This window comes from Rhinolophus sinicus, linkage group LG11, assembly GCF_036562045.2.
Source record: "Rhinolophus sinicus isolate RSC01 linkage group LG11, ASM3656204v1, whole genome shotgun sequence".
In the NCBI taxonomy this organism is placed as follows: domain Eukaryota; kingdom Metazoa; phylum Chordata; class Mammalia; order Chiroptera; family Rhinolophidae; genus Rhinolophus; species Rhinolophus sinicus.
The window spans coordinates 76176377-76189706 of NC_133760.1; the positions used below are offsets into that span (position 1 = coordinate 76176377).

A 13330-nucleotide genomic window follows, 5' to 3' on the forward strand; every position below is an offset into this window, starting at 1 on the left:
AGCAGAAGGTACTTGGCCCTGTTCTGACTGGATCTCCCCAGTGTCTGGGGAGTGCCTGCTGGGTAGTATGCACTCAGTGTATATTTTTGGAATGAATTAAAGAATGGGATGGGATGGCTCACAGAGAAGAGATATTAGTATAGTCAACAGCTGCACCCTTATGGCTCTTCCAGGAATTCTGAGAGGAGGTGCAAGCCACCCCTGGGTGTCGACCAGCTACACTGCCCTGGGAAGTAGCCGCCAGTCTCACCTGTGATGAGACAAGGCTACCACCCTGGCATCAGACAGAAGAAGCCTTCTGTCCTGTCTGCCCCAGCACGGCTGGGCCCTCCAGCTTCCATGGTGCGCTTAGGGTTCTGGGTGATGCCATGAGCAGATCTCTGAGCATAGAGGAGCTCGCGTCTGGGCACCTGGTATATGAAGTAGGTGGTAAGGAATTAGGGAATGGGTGAGTCAGGGGGAACAGGTCCCGTGGGAGGAAGTGGGGTGTGATGCGGCTTACTAACCACCACTCCTACTCACAGAGCACCAAGGAGGCACAATCGCCCAAGGACAGAATGTACCTAGTGAGTGTGAAGGAGCATGTCAGGAGAGACTTGGGGGACGGGCCCAAACGCCAGCCAGAAGGGGCACCTGGAGGGAGGGGGCTTTGGCTGAGGTCTCACAGCTCAGTCAGTAAACTGATTTTTTTTTTTTTTGCATTAGTGAGATGTGTGTTTACCAAGAAATACTGATAGCTGCCAGAGACTCTTACCTCGTAGATTGTAGGATGACAGACATCTTGAGTCCATACTCCACTGGGGCATTCCTCCAATCGCACACATTTGTTGTGGCACCAGCCACACTGCACAAAGGGAGGGGCGGAGAGACACTGGCTGCAGGACTGGAAGTGTTCACAGCCCAGCCCATTCAGCGGGATCTTGGTGATCTGGGAACAAAAGGGATGGAAATAGCTTCCAGAGGGGTTTTGTTTGTTTGTCATATAAAACTAAACACACCAAAGATACAAGTAAATACAATTTTCTAGGATCTACTAGAGATAGCACCCATGTGTGCAAATCATGGAATAATGATAAAGTGAAAAAAAAAAAAATCAAACCCCTTTCTTCCCTCTACTCTTGGCACATATGTAATAGAAGTTACCACTACCGACCAGTGAATGCAAGCACTGTCATGCAATGCTAGAGGTTCTGTTTCGTAGGGACATTTTGCTCTGCCTGGGACGATTTTAAAATAACAAGAGAGTATAATTTAAGCAGCTGGATAACACACTTGAACCCCAGGGACATTCTAAGTAAGTTTACATATCATTCTGGTATCGAGATGTACATCCTTCTCTCAGAGAAAAGGGGTTACTGGCTGGTGTCAGATTCCAATATGAATTTTAGGATTTATCTGCCTGCACTGGAGTTCTTCCCTTAGGACTGTAATTCTAATTCTCTGTGTTTGTTTTTCTCATTGAGAAATATAGGACAAAAGGAGAAGCACACATTATGAGCAGGCCCTCCCTTAGGTCCAGTCTTCCCTAAATAAAAATTTAAAATGGTTTCAGAAGATCTCTGAAATACTCAAGAAGGAGCTTGCTAGAGGAGAGGTGAATCCAAGATAAAGAGAGAAGTTAAACAGGACCACGTGGTACTGGCTATAGCTACCCACATAGGAAGAATTGTGTCTGTGGCATCTACTGTGGGAACTCGGCTTACCGTCTTCCCAGTGACGACTAGTGTGTAGCCATTTTGGTTTAATGGGTGCTCCACAATCATTTCTGGAGACACGGGGTGGGAATCCAGGCGAAAATTCACATGAGGGGTTGATGATCCTGATCGAAAAAGCACAACCTGGGAAACGAAACAGAAAACACCTTTGTTCCAACAAGTTCAGTTTAAACATAAGTGGAAAATGTGGACAATAATGGTGGTAATAGATTAGGAGAGCTTGTGGGTGTTTGAACTAAAGGTGTTTAGTTTATCTCATTGTAAATCAATATGGCATCTTCTAATCTCCTGCCTTGAAGACAATTCATCTGAACCCCCAAGACAGACTTTTGCTGCGATCTCTTAACAGTTTCTGGGGAGGGAGGTCTCCCAGTCAATCAGCCAGCACATGCAGACAAACCCTCATGATTGCTCTGGGAAACTGGAGGAGCCCAAACTCTCCCCAGAGCAGAAGACCTCACTTATGCTACAAGGATTTTGGATTATTTTTTAATGTATCCTCCCAACCCTCCCCACCAGGCAGCTTCCCTTGACGTAATGGGAAGTGCAGTGGACGGGGATTCTGGAGACTCGAATCTAGTGTCAGCTTTGCTACTCTTAAGCCATATTTATAGATCTTTGGAGGTGAAAATAGGCCCTCAGCTACTTTGAAATGATGTGCTGTTGTTTTTATAAACCATTGTCCCAGCATCTGCTTTTACTTGGATTATAAATAAAGTTCTGCTTCTCAGTCTGGTTTTATAATAAGGCCTGATGGTTTTAACAATGCCTTGGAAATGAGGCTTGATAACTGGTGTCATTCTTGCTTACAGGTATCTCTAATTTGGGATGCTTCTCAACTATGTAATTTTCATCTGGCCTGTTGCAAAACTCAGCAATAATGAAATCCAGGGGTCAAATCAGGATGATGATCTGAAATGAACACTAAGACTCAGGGAGAGTTGAGTGATGCTCAGAGAAACGTTCGTTCTTAAACAAGGGTGTAGGAGGCTGAACACGGCTCTGGGCTTGAAATTCACTTTGTGAAATTTCCCCACATCCCAAATACCCTCGTAGGTCACACTGAAAGTGTATGTATTTGCCATGGGTATGAAATCACAGGACAAACATGGGCATGTGTGAGACTAGGATTAAATAACCACTCCTTCTACCTTAGCTTTCTCATGCGTAAAATGGGAGAGAAAATTATAGGAGTAACTGACTGCTGAGCACATTAACAAACTCACACACAACATATAAATGTTCTGGGGAACCAGCAGTACATTTTTCCTTCAACACAATAAAGGAGTCAAGTAGCCTGGAACAATTTGGGAAGATTCCCTAATACCTAATTTGCTCCAGAGAATGGACCATTGGTAGAGAAACTAACGAAGCTTTTATAGACCAGACACATGAAGCATCATGACATTTTTTTCCTAACATTTGTTACCCAAAATGTTCAACACCTTCAAAACAGCTCTACTAAGCATGGTGACAGTATTTGCACAGAAGTTAAATGACAGACCAAAGGTCATTTGGTCAGGATGAGAAAGGATGGAAATTATTATTTCTAAATTGGGGGCCAAATAGGTATTTGTGACTTTTGCAGGCAAAGTAAAAAGAAGTCCAATGACCAGTCCTGCCTCCCTCTGGGTTCTGGTTACAAGCAGAGAATCAGGACTTCAGTCTTCTAAAGCTTCCATCCCAAATGATCCAGCTTTTGGTTATCCAATTTTCAATCTTAACTCACTTCTGGTGTTCACCACCTCTCGTTTTTCCTACCCAACCCCATTTTAAATATTTTCATGATGGTTCCCAATTACTTCAAACTGCAAAGATTAAAGATGAACAAACAAAGCACTCTTTTTCTCACACACGTGTCAAAAACAAAACAGAACAGCAGCCTCTCTTACTACCCTGACTGTCTCTGCCTCATCCCTTGCTTTCCACTTCACTGACGATCCCTGGGAACCTTCCTGGGATAGCTGCATTTTGTTTCTGTCTCTCTTGTATCTTTCATTCTATTCAGACCTGCTACATAACAGTTACCTCATAGTTCCCTTTTTACCCTGTCTTCTTGATCTTTTAAATATCATTTCCCTTATCTATAATAAGCAATCTCTTAATTACTAGGTCATCATCCTTGACTTTATCACATATCTGACCCCCATGCAAATACTCATTTCCCGAAGAGAGTTAACCTTTCCCTCTCTTTCCCTAAAGAATCTCTTTGCACCTCTAACACTTGGATAGGTTCATTTGGTGCATCCCTGTTAACATTCTGTACCTGGTAAACATGAAACAAACAAAAAACAAAACAAAACAAAACAAAACAAAAGACTTTTTGTCTGGAGAGCACCATAGAAATGATACTCTCATAATAGGTAACTGAGCTAAGTACCTTAAATGTATATTTTGCTTACTTCTTACAATAATCCTCCAAGGTTGGTACTATCATTTTCCATAAAGAAAATACGACAGAGAATTTTAACTAGAAAGTACAAGAGTCAGGTTCCCAAGGAGCTTTACCTAATGTTTGAATTGTGTGCTTGACCTCTCCTTAAACACTCAACTGCTACACTCTTGGAGCACCAGAGTCAATACCAATAAAAAGCTTCAACTCTGAGCTTCTAAGAGCCACTCGTGAGTCAAAGCATTAAAACAAATTTCACAATATTTTTGCCTGCCAAACGCTCCTTGTTTCAGTAATATTGGCTGCACAAGTTAAGTGTGCCTAAGGAGAAAGACTCCACATCTGAATAGCTTCTGAGGGCACAGGGAATGCCACCAGCACAGCTGGCAAGCTTTACTTTTGATCATGAGCTGGGATGTGTGACTTGGTACAGAACACAAAACTAACCAGAGAAGACAGGAAGGCAGTGTGGAAAAGTGAGACGACTGTTTGGAATTTTGAGCAGAGGTCATATCACAGATGCAAATACCTTTTGAGTTGATCATTAGCCCTTTCTCTGCAGGAATACCTACGGCTATACAATGCCAAGAATGCTTTTCTATCTGTTAATTCCTCACTTTCTCTCATTTCCCGAATTCTAAATAGAGTAACCACTTTAACTCTCACAATACCCCTGAAGCAATGTTTGCAAGAAATTAGGAGTTTCTTTTGGTTGTCATAGAGATATTTCTAGGGACAGAACTGAATTTAGCGTCTAAATTTAATTCTTATGACAAATCACCTGGCAATCTTAGGTCAATTAGTATGAAATAGAACGTTTTGAGTTTCTGCGGTGTCGACAACCAATCTTTAGTGTTTAGGTCTCAAAATCTTTTTCTTTAATGCTCTTGAAAACATAAGACTAATACACTTTGGGGTGGAGGAGTAGGGAGGAGTCTGAATTTACTTAATTGTGGTGGTGATCTCAAATTACCTAGGACAGGACATGGGGAAAAAATACATGTACAAATAAAATCAAACCTTTGCGGCTGGGCCCCAAAATTCATAGCCTGAACAAAGTAATTTTGTGTGATTTAGCTACAAATACAAAGGCTAGAGACCCTCATCCCATACATAGACTTTTGTTTTTAATTAAGCTGTTTTAGAATTTAATTTTCCTTAAGAATGATGAGTTTAACATGAGATATTTTATATAGCTTTGTCTAGTCTCCCCATTTCTTAAAATAGTGGATTGTTTTTGGTATATTCACATATTTGTGCAACCATCACCAAAACTGGTTTTGGAATATTTTCATCACCTCACCCAGAATCCCACACCCCTAAGCCACCATCCCCCAGGGCCTCATATCCTCCAGTCCCTGGCAACCACTAATCTGCTTTATGTCTCTATAGATTTTCCTATTCTTGGCATTTGGTGTAAATGGAATTCTACAGTATGTGGTCTTTGTGTCTGACTTCCTTCACTCAGCGTAATGTTTTCAGGGTTCATCTGTGTTGGAATGTGTGTCAGTACTCACTCCTTTGATTGCCAAACAATATTCCATCGTATGGATAGACTATATCTTATTTATCCATTCATTGGTTGATGGATTTCTGGGTTGTTCCCACTTTTTGGCTATTGTGAATAATGCTGCTATGAACACTCATGTACAAATTTTTGTGTGATTATGTATTTCCACTTCTCCTGGGTAGATACCTGGGGTGGACGTGTTGGGTCTTATGGTAACACTGTTTAACCTTTTGAGGAACTGTCAGACAAGTTTCCACAGGGGCTGCATGATTCTACATTGCCACCAGCAACGTATGAGGGTTGGTTCCAATTTCTCAATATCTTCACCGGCATTTATTTTCTATTTTCTTCATTATAGCCATCCCAGTGGGTGTGAGCGGTATTTCATTGTGGTTTTGTTTTTTATTTCTCTGCCAAATGTTTTATTAAATTAAGGAAAAGGTAAGTTTACTTCTGGAGGTTCTACAGCCTTCCATTCATTCCTTCTCCCCGAGACTGAGTAGTTGGTTGGCATCACCTGCTCAGCCTCCCAAACAGTGTTCTAGAGAGCAGCCCTCATGGTCAGACTGGACTTTTGTAAAACAGGGTCCCAGAGAGGCTGGAGGTGAGGGAAGGGCACAAGGAACAAACATGGATTCTCACTAGAAGAACCAGTCAGAGTGGGAGATGTACCACACTCCCCAAGAGCCACTGTTTTTCGAAGATCAAAGTGAATTTTCCTTTTATTCAGAAAATATGCTGAATGGGACCTTTGCTACTAATTTAGATTGATTTTTAATTTAAAAGTTAAGAAAAATAGTGGATTTCTATGAAGGAATAAAGAAAACTTCATTTTTAATGAAAGATGGTGCAAATTATTGGAGAAAAAATGTGAGCTGAGAGGGAAAAATGTGAGTGAAGGTGATGACACCACTCAGAAACAGACTGGGTTATAACTGGATACCATCTTAATCCAGGGAAGGGGTCTGCTTTCCCAGCTCCCAGTAAAGTCTGGCACATACTAGATCCCACAGGATTACCTATCGCCTAAATATATGAATAGATTGAAATAAGCTCACTTAAGCCATAATGTCTTCATGGGGTTTTAAAATATTTCAGATATTTAAATAACCTTCATGAGTTTGATGTGCATTTTCAAATCATGGCTCCTGATGCCTCTTGCTTCTTGCTTGCTACAACAGACTGAATGTGTCCTTCCAAAATTTATATGTTGAAATACTAACCCCAATTTGATGGTATTAGGAGGTGAGACCTTTGGGAGGTGATTAGGTCATGATGGTGGGGCCCTCCTGAATAAGATTAGTGCCCTTATCAAAAGGACCCCAGGAAGCTCTCTTGCCCTCAGCAAGAAGATGACATTCTATGCACCAAGAAGCAGATCTTCACCAGATACCAGATCTGTTGGCACCTTGGGCTTGGACTTCCCAGCCTCCAGCACTCTAAATGTTTGCTGTTTAGGCCACCCAGTCTCTGGTAATTTGTTGTAGCAGTCTGGACTGACCAAGACCTTTCTTTGGGTTTACTATTTTCTTCAGTACGTGAGAGACATTGGTATTTGTTTAGAACAAAATCCAATGTGAAGAGTTATTTGTTTCAATCAAGCTAAACATCTAGTTTCCTAGAATAGAAAAAAGATAAAACATGAGAAGAAGTAGAAATTCCTGATTGGTACTGTAAACTCAAAATTAAAAGTGGTAAGACAAAATATCAGGTAGCAAATGTTGAATTAAATGAAGCTTTACTCCGTTCTTTGCTTCACTCTTTTTGTACAGGGCACAAGTGTTTCTACACCAACTTGATACTACAAAGGAAAGGTACATACAAAAAGCAAAACAATTTTCCTTACTATTATAATACTGATATGTGTGTGTTTCAACTTTTTGAAATGAGTCAAAGTGAGTCGAAATGAGTCAATACCAAACTAAGCCCTTTGTAAAAAAAAAAAAAAAAAAAAAAATCAACTATCTAAAAACCAAATAGTCTAGTAAATTTCTAAAAATTTAAAAACAACTAATACTTTCAAATCAATATTTCAAATACAATGATTGTAGAATTAGCCAGTCTACACTCAGAGTATATTTGTTTCTGAATTTTAAGTGATAAAATTTAAAAGACTACTGATACATATATATCTATATCTATATCTATCTATCTATATCCATAGATATATATATCAGTAGTTTTTAAAACTATTATATATGATATATATATAAAACATGATGTATATACATATATATCTGTATACATATTTATATATATCATGTCTTAAAATGTCTCTCCACTCTTTCAAAAAAGCACCCAAACAAGAAATCTGGGCTATTATATCCTAACCAAAACAAACACACAAAAGTTTAGCGTTTTTTCATGGTTTCAAATATTTATAATGCTTTAAATTTCTATGCATGTAACGGTGTATAAGATAAATGTATTTGAAGGCATGCATTAATGCATTTTAGTAGACTATTCATGAACTGGGTTTAATTTTTAGTTATGGATATAACTGAAATTATTATTTATAATAGGTTCTTTTTTGCACAAAATAATTTCAGAACTTATTAGTATCTTTTCTTCTAGAGAAATATACTAAAGCTACCATTCTTTAGGGCTATAACTAAGTCAATAACATGAACATTAAAAAAAGGCTGATGATATTTTTATCTGAGCGTTTTATAAAGGAGACAGACAGGTAAGTCAGCAATCCATAAAGAGAAATGTTGCTCAAGTTCAAACTTCATTTGGCTGTGTCTCTTGCCAGATGCTCACAGCATTGATGAATTAATGATCTGTGTCTACATGCACTAAAACAGCAGTAATCCCAAACGTAATGCATGCCACCGGCTTCCAACACAGAGCATTGATGTGCCATGATGGTGGCACAGGAGCTGAAGGAATCTGGATAGGAGGTCAATAGATGCATTGATTCTTGTTACTGGAAGTGAGTACTCTCAAGTTTACTGATTACTAACATAATCCTTTCAGTAATGGGCATGCAAGGTAATGATCACGACCTAAGGGTGTCTTTTTAGGTCATCCCTACCTCTTTAAATTTCTTGCTTAAGACCCAACTAGTCCAGTAAAAAAGCACAAGAGAAACGGGGTGATGCATGGTAAGAGCATTAAAGAATTGGGGATAGGGAAAAAGGGGATTGGAGAAGAGCCAGGAAGATGCCCAAGGGCCTAATGACAGCTGTGATAGTGCCCAGGTGGCCACTGTATGTGCACAAGGTAGCTGCCCAGTGCGTGTTAGTGGAGCTGAACTTGAAACCAGTCTCGAATGGGACTCCCCACCCCCAACCCATCCTGACCCACTCACTCTCTGGCCTGACAGTCATGCACAAATATTTTAATAGCAATGCCTCACATCTAGAGATTAAAGCCCTTATATAAGTGCTGTAAAAAAATCAAGCAGGCATTGTTTTTGGATGTAGATTAGACGAGGAGCTCAGAAGGGGAGACGCGGGCAATCCCTGTGATTAGTCCCGTGGTCTTCATGCGGCTCCCTCCCCTCGCCCACGTCGCTGCGCACGGCACTAATGTGCCTGAGCCTCGTTCTCGTCTACATCCTCCCCCTTCAAAGTGTAAGACAGCGCATTCTCCTTGTTTATTCATACGCTCGAATATTGCATATCGTGTTATTTTACTTCAAAGCATCCCAAGAGAGTGATCACAAAAATAAAAACTGTTTCTGAAATCTATATCTATATCGACGTAGCTCTACAGATAGGCTTGGATATATGTACCGATCAGAGTATTTAGACGTAGCTGCACCTGCATGAGATAAGTTACACCATGTTTAAATGTTAGAAACATGTCAAAAATGTCTTCACTGCCATATATAATATTGTTAGCTAAACAATATAATTCTTTCTAATCAAATAACCACTGTGAAATACCTGATTCACTTTGCACCCGACAGCTGGGGCTGTAGCTTGGATTCCCAGCCGGAGCTGAACAGAAGCACAATAGGAAAGGCAGAAACAGCTGCAAACTCTTGGGAGAAAACATTTGTAAAGCAACTTTGCCTTTAGGCTTCAGGCTAGGAAGGAAGTAAAATCATTTTTCTTTTCCTTTTCATGTATGGCAGCTGTTTTTGGAAAAAAAAAAAAGTCTATTCTATTTTGTAACAGAAACTCCACAGTATTATTAAAATACAAGTTGTGGAAGCTTAGGCCTGGCCCTAGATTTAGAACTTTAGGGCAGCCAAAACATTTACAGAGCTTGGTGGGTAGTTCCGTTCAGCTAGATTAAGCTGGAAGGTCCTCCGGTCTGTGCTCAGAACTGACTCCTCCCCTAACATTATTTGCTGTAAACAAACATGATTTCAGTGATATTGACTGTTTGATCCTTCCAATGCGTTAGGTTTATTTATGTAAAATTTCATGGAATGGGATTCTCTTTGGCAGGTGTCAGAGAAATAGATCCTCTGTGGCTGTCAATAGTCCTTTGTGCGCCATTGTTTGCGGTCTTTGTATCAGGTACATGTTTTCATCTCCTCTACCACAATTTTAGTTCCTTAAAGGCAAGTTCTGTGTCACTTCTTTCCTTGCTTCATTTATTTGCCTAGTAAAGCAAAGTTAGTAAGTTCTGACATATATATTTGATGAATTAAGAGCCACCTGAGTTTTTTTAAAAATCAGTAATACTTTTCATAAATAAGTATCTACTTGTTTCCTTCTTTTTATCTTTAATGTTTTGGATGCACAGGTAATGGGCATACTATAGCTTCTTCTATGAAAATGCTGAGAGACAAGAATAAAACATTTGCCACAGCGTTTCTGTGATAATGAGCCTGATGTATGACATAACACTTGGGTGGAGGAATCTGTCACACAGCAGAATTTACTCAGTGATTAAAGCAACCTATCTAAAAATGGGATTTTATAAGAACTGTAGAATCTGGAAATAGGCCAGGAACCTTTTGATGTAAGAAAGTGTCAGATCTAAAGTGACTGTAGAAAGCTTATTAATATGGAACTGGATTGGCAAGGTAATAGACAATTTAGAAAAGAAAAGCAGAAATAACAATAAAGGGAAGCAAATCGACACAGCGAACACATTGAGAATGCAATAGATGCTAGCTTCTTCCATCCTCTTCCAATTATTTTGGAATTCTATAGAATAACACCAACATAAACTGAGAAAAAAACACCACATAAACACAACATAATACCACACATTTTACAAGGATAATAGATGCGGCCATATTTCAAGTATGTTCAAGTGCTTGTCTGTGTGGGTGGGGACTGGGCATTCCTCCTTCAGATCTGAGGAGTTTAGGACAGAATTAAATGGTCTGAGGTGGGTATATAAAAACATTAGGCTGGGAGCCGGAGGGACGGGGGAGAAAGAGCTTCGTTAACTGTGACCCATGGGAGGAGGGGACTGAGTGTGGGAATATTTAGATAACAGGGTCTATATGATTCACTTTGAGCTAGGAAGGATTTATTGACATGTTTTAGGCCCGAAAAAATTCCACCATGCCCACTAGTATAAGAAAAACATGATTTAAAATGTGGCAATGATCACCATGCAGACTGCTACAAAGACAGTGGTAATTAAAAAAAAATATGTTTGGAAAAGAATACTGAAAAAGGATGTAGAGCCAGGCAAGTCACAAGAAAACATCATCCTCAACTGGTTCACTACAAGTCATTGTCTGACTAGGATGTTAATTATGTCAGATACTTATGAAACGAGCATCACTTTTTAAAAGAGACTTCTAGTCTTTGTAGGAATTCAGCCTTTCCACAGTATTATTAAAATACAAGTTGTGAATAATATAAGAAAATACAAGAATCACAATAGATGCCATTGTGATTCTGCGTTAGTTAAGAATCTGATGAGGAACTCATGTTGAAAGCACTAGGCCGTAACTATTAAAGCAGTAAAAGAGCCAACACAAGAGCATTTTAATCTCCGCAAAGTGCTATGATTCTTGTATCTAGGAAACACAAATTCTGAAATGTGAACTTTTATTGGATGGAAACACTGTTGCTATCCATTAAAAGCATTTCTTAACAAAATCCAGATTTTTTTTTAGTATTTGAACTTCTTTGTATCTGGCCCCATCGTTTTGCAGAATCAGGAGAGTTGAAGTTACAATGGGATTTTGATGATAACGTCCCTTCCTAACTGCTGCCAACATTTCTCAGTGATGTGAATGTTTCTTCTCATGGAGACGCGCGGTTCACACAATAGCTTTCCTTTGATGTGAAGCTTCCCTTGAAATAGGAAAACATCGCCTGGAAGTGCTTTAATTGTTTCATTTTATTTTCCAATCATGTGATAGAAATCATGAATGGAAAAGGGAAAAAAATACCAACAAACCATTTTTGGCAAAGGAATGAAAAGCAACCACATTTAAATCGAAAGCTTCAAGAATTTAACAAAAATAGGCCATAGACTTCATAAAACGTAAACCAGCCTTCTTTGTTTGGCTTTCAGTTTTGTCTCTAGCTTCTATTATGATCCCCACTTTACAATATTTGCAAGTATTTTACTGCAAAACCAAAAACCAATTAAGTGCAGGCTACCAGATGAAATTGACACGGCCGGGCTCAGAAAGCACTTACCTGCATGAAGCGGCCCTCCAACGTCCCGAGGTTGGCGATGGTGAGGTCGCCTGCAATGAACGTCGACACAGACGTCAGGAGGACTCGGTTGAACTGGCCCATGAATAAGTCCACCCGCTGCAAAGCGGTGGTGAACTCCGTCCGATACTCGTTACTGCGCACTTCACAGCCTGATGGAATTCTCAGAAGCGTCTGGAATAAAATATGGTCCTGGAATTAATGCGAGCAAGCTGGTAAGAAACGTTTCGGTGTGTCTTTTCAGAGCTTGGAGGGGGATGGCAGGGAGAACTGTGCCAACAGACCAAGATGGCCAGAGGCATTCCCAGGGACCTAAGTGGCTCCAGCATCGTCAGGCACCTTCGCACGTGTGTGGTCTCTGAGCTGGGGCAAACCATACCGTCCTGGTTCGAACCACGGTTCATCCCGTGCTGAAAGATGGAGCTTAGCTGGTGCAATTTAAAGGAAAATAAAGCTGTACATGTCTCAGCCCTTGACATAAAGATAATGCTTCTTAGCAGGCAAGTCCAATGAGATGAATTTTACCTGGAATAGTCCTAAATGTTAGAGTCACATGGGGACAATATATTTTAACATGTGTGCCCGTGTGCACCTGTGTGCGGGACGGGGTGTGATGGGTCATTCTGGGGAGGCTCCAGGGTGCAAACCCCAGGCCCGAGTGTGCACATCCCATCCCAAATCCAATCCGGGAGCGGGTGCTCATTTACTTCCTGGAGTCCTGTAATCTGTCTCCATCTGTGAAATTCATGTTATCTGTTTCAGCTCCCCATCTGTAAAATTGAGAGCATTATATGAGTGTGCCTACCTTCGAGAAAGAACTGCTGTAAAGATGAAATGAGCTGCTTCCTAGAAATCTCTAACAACAGAGCCGAGTGTGCAGAGAACACAGCACCACCTATGTATTTGTCATCATTACTTGGAAGGCTCAAAAAATGCCAGTGTTGAACATCAACTACATCAGTAACCAATGCACTAAAAGGCAATCACCACTCAATCAGGTGTTTGTGCTTTAGCTTCAATGTTGAATGGAAGGATTTTAGAAAATATTGTTAGTAACGTGTGACAGTTATGCGCTGTGGGTCCTCCCTCCTCCTTGACACTCCAGTCTCCCACTTTCCCTTCT

General features: G+C 40.3%; 1 protein-coding gene across 6 annotated transcripts in view; it reads right to left on the bottom strand.

Annotated features, from left to right (window-relative positions):
• Positions 1-13330, bottom strand: part of MET (MET proto-oncogene, receptor tyrosine kinase) — a 112333-nt gene that overhangs the window by 43470 nt on the left and 55533 nt on the right. For all 6 annotated transcript variants that reach the window (XM_019743213.2, XM_019743211.2, XM_019743215.2 and 3 more), the window contains 3 exons: positions 12190-12381; positions 1704-1838; positions 755-928 (listed from right to left, as the gene is read on the bottom strand). In XM_019743213.2, coding sequence (XP_019598772.2) covers positions 755-928; positions 1704-1838; positions 12190-12381 — 501 coding nt within the window. The remainder of the gene's footprint in view (positions 1-754; positions 929-1703; positions 1839-12189; positions 12382-13330) is intronic.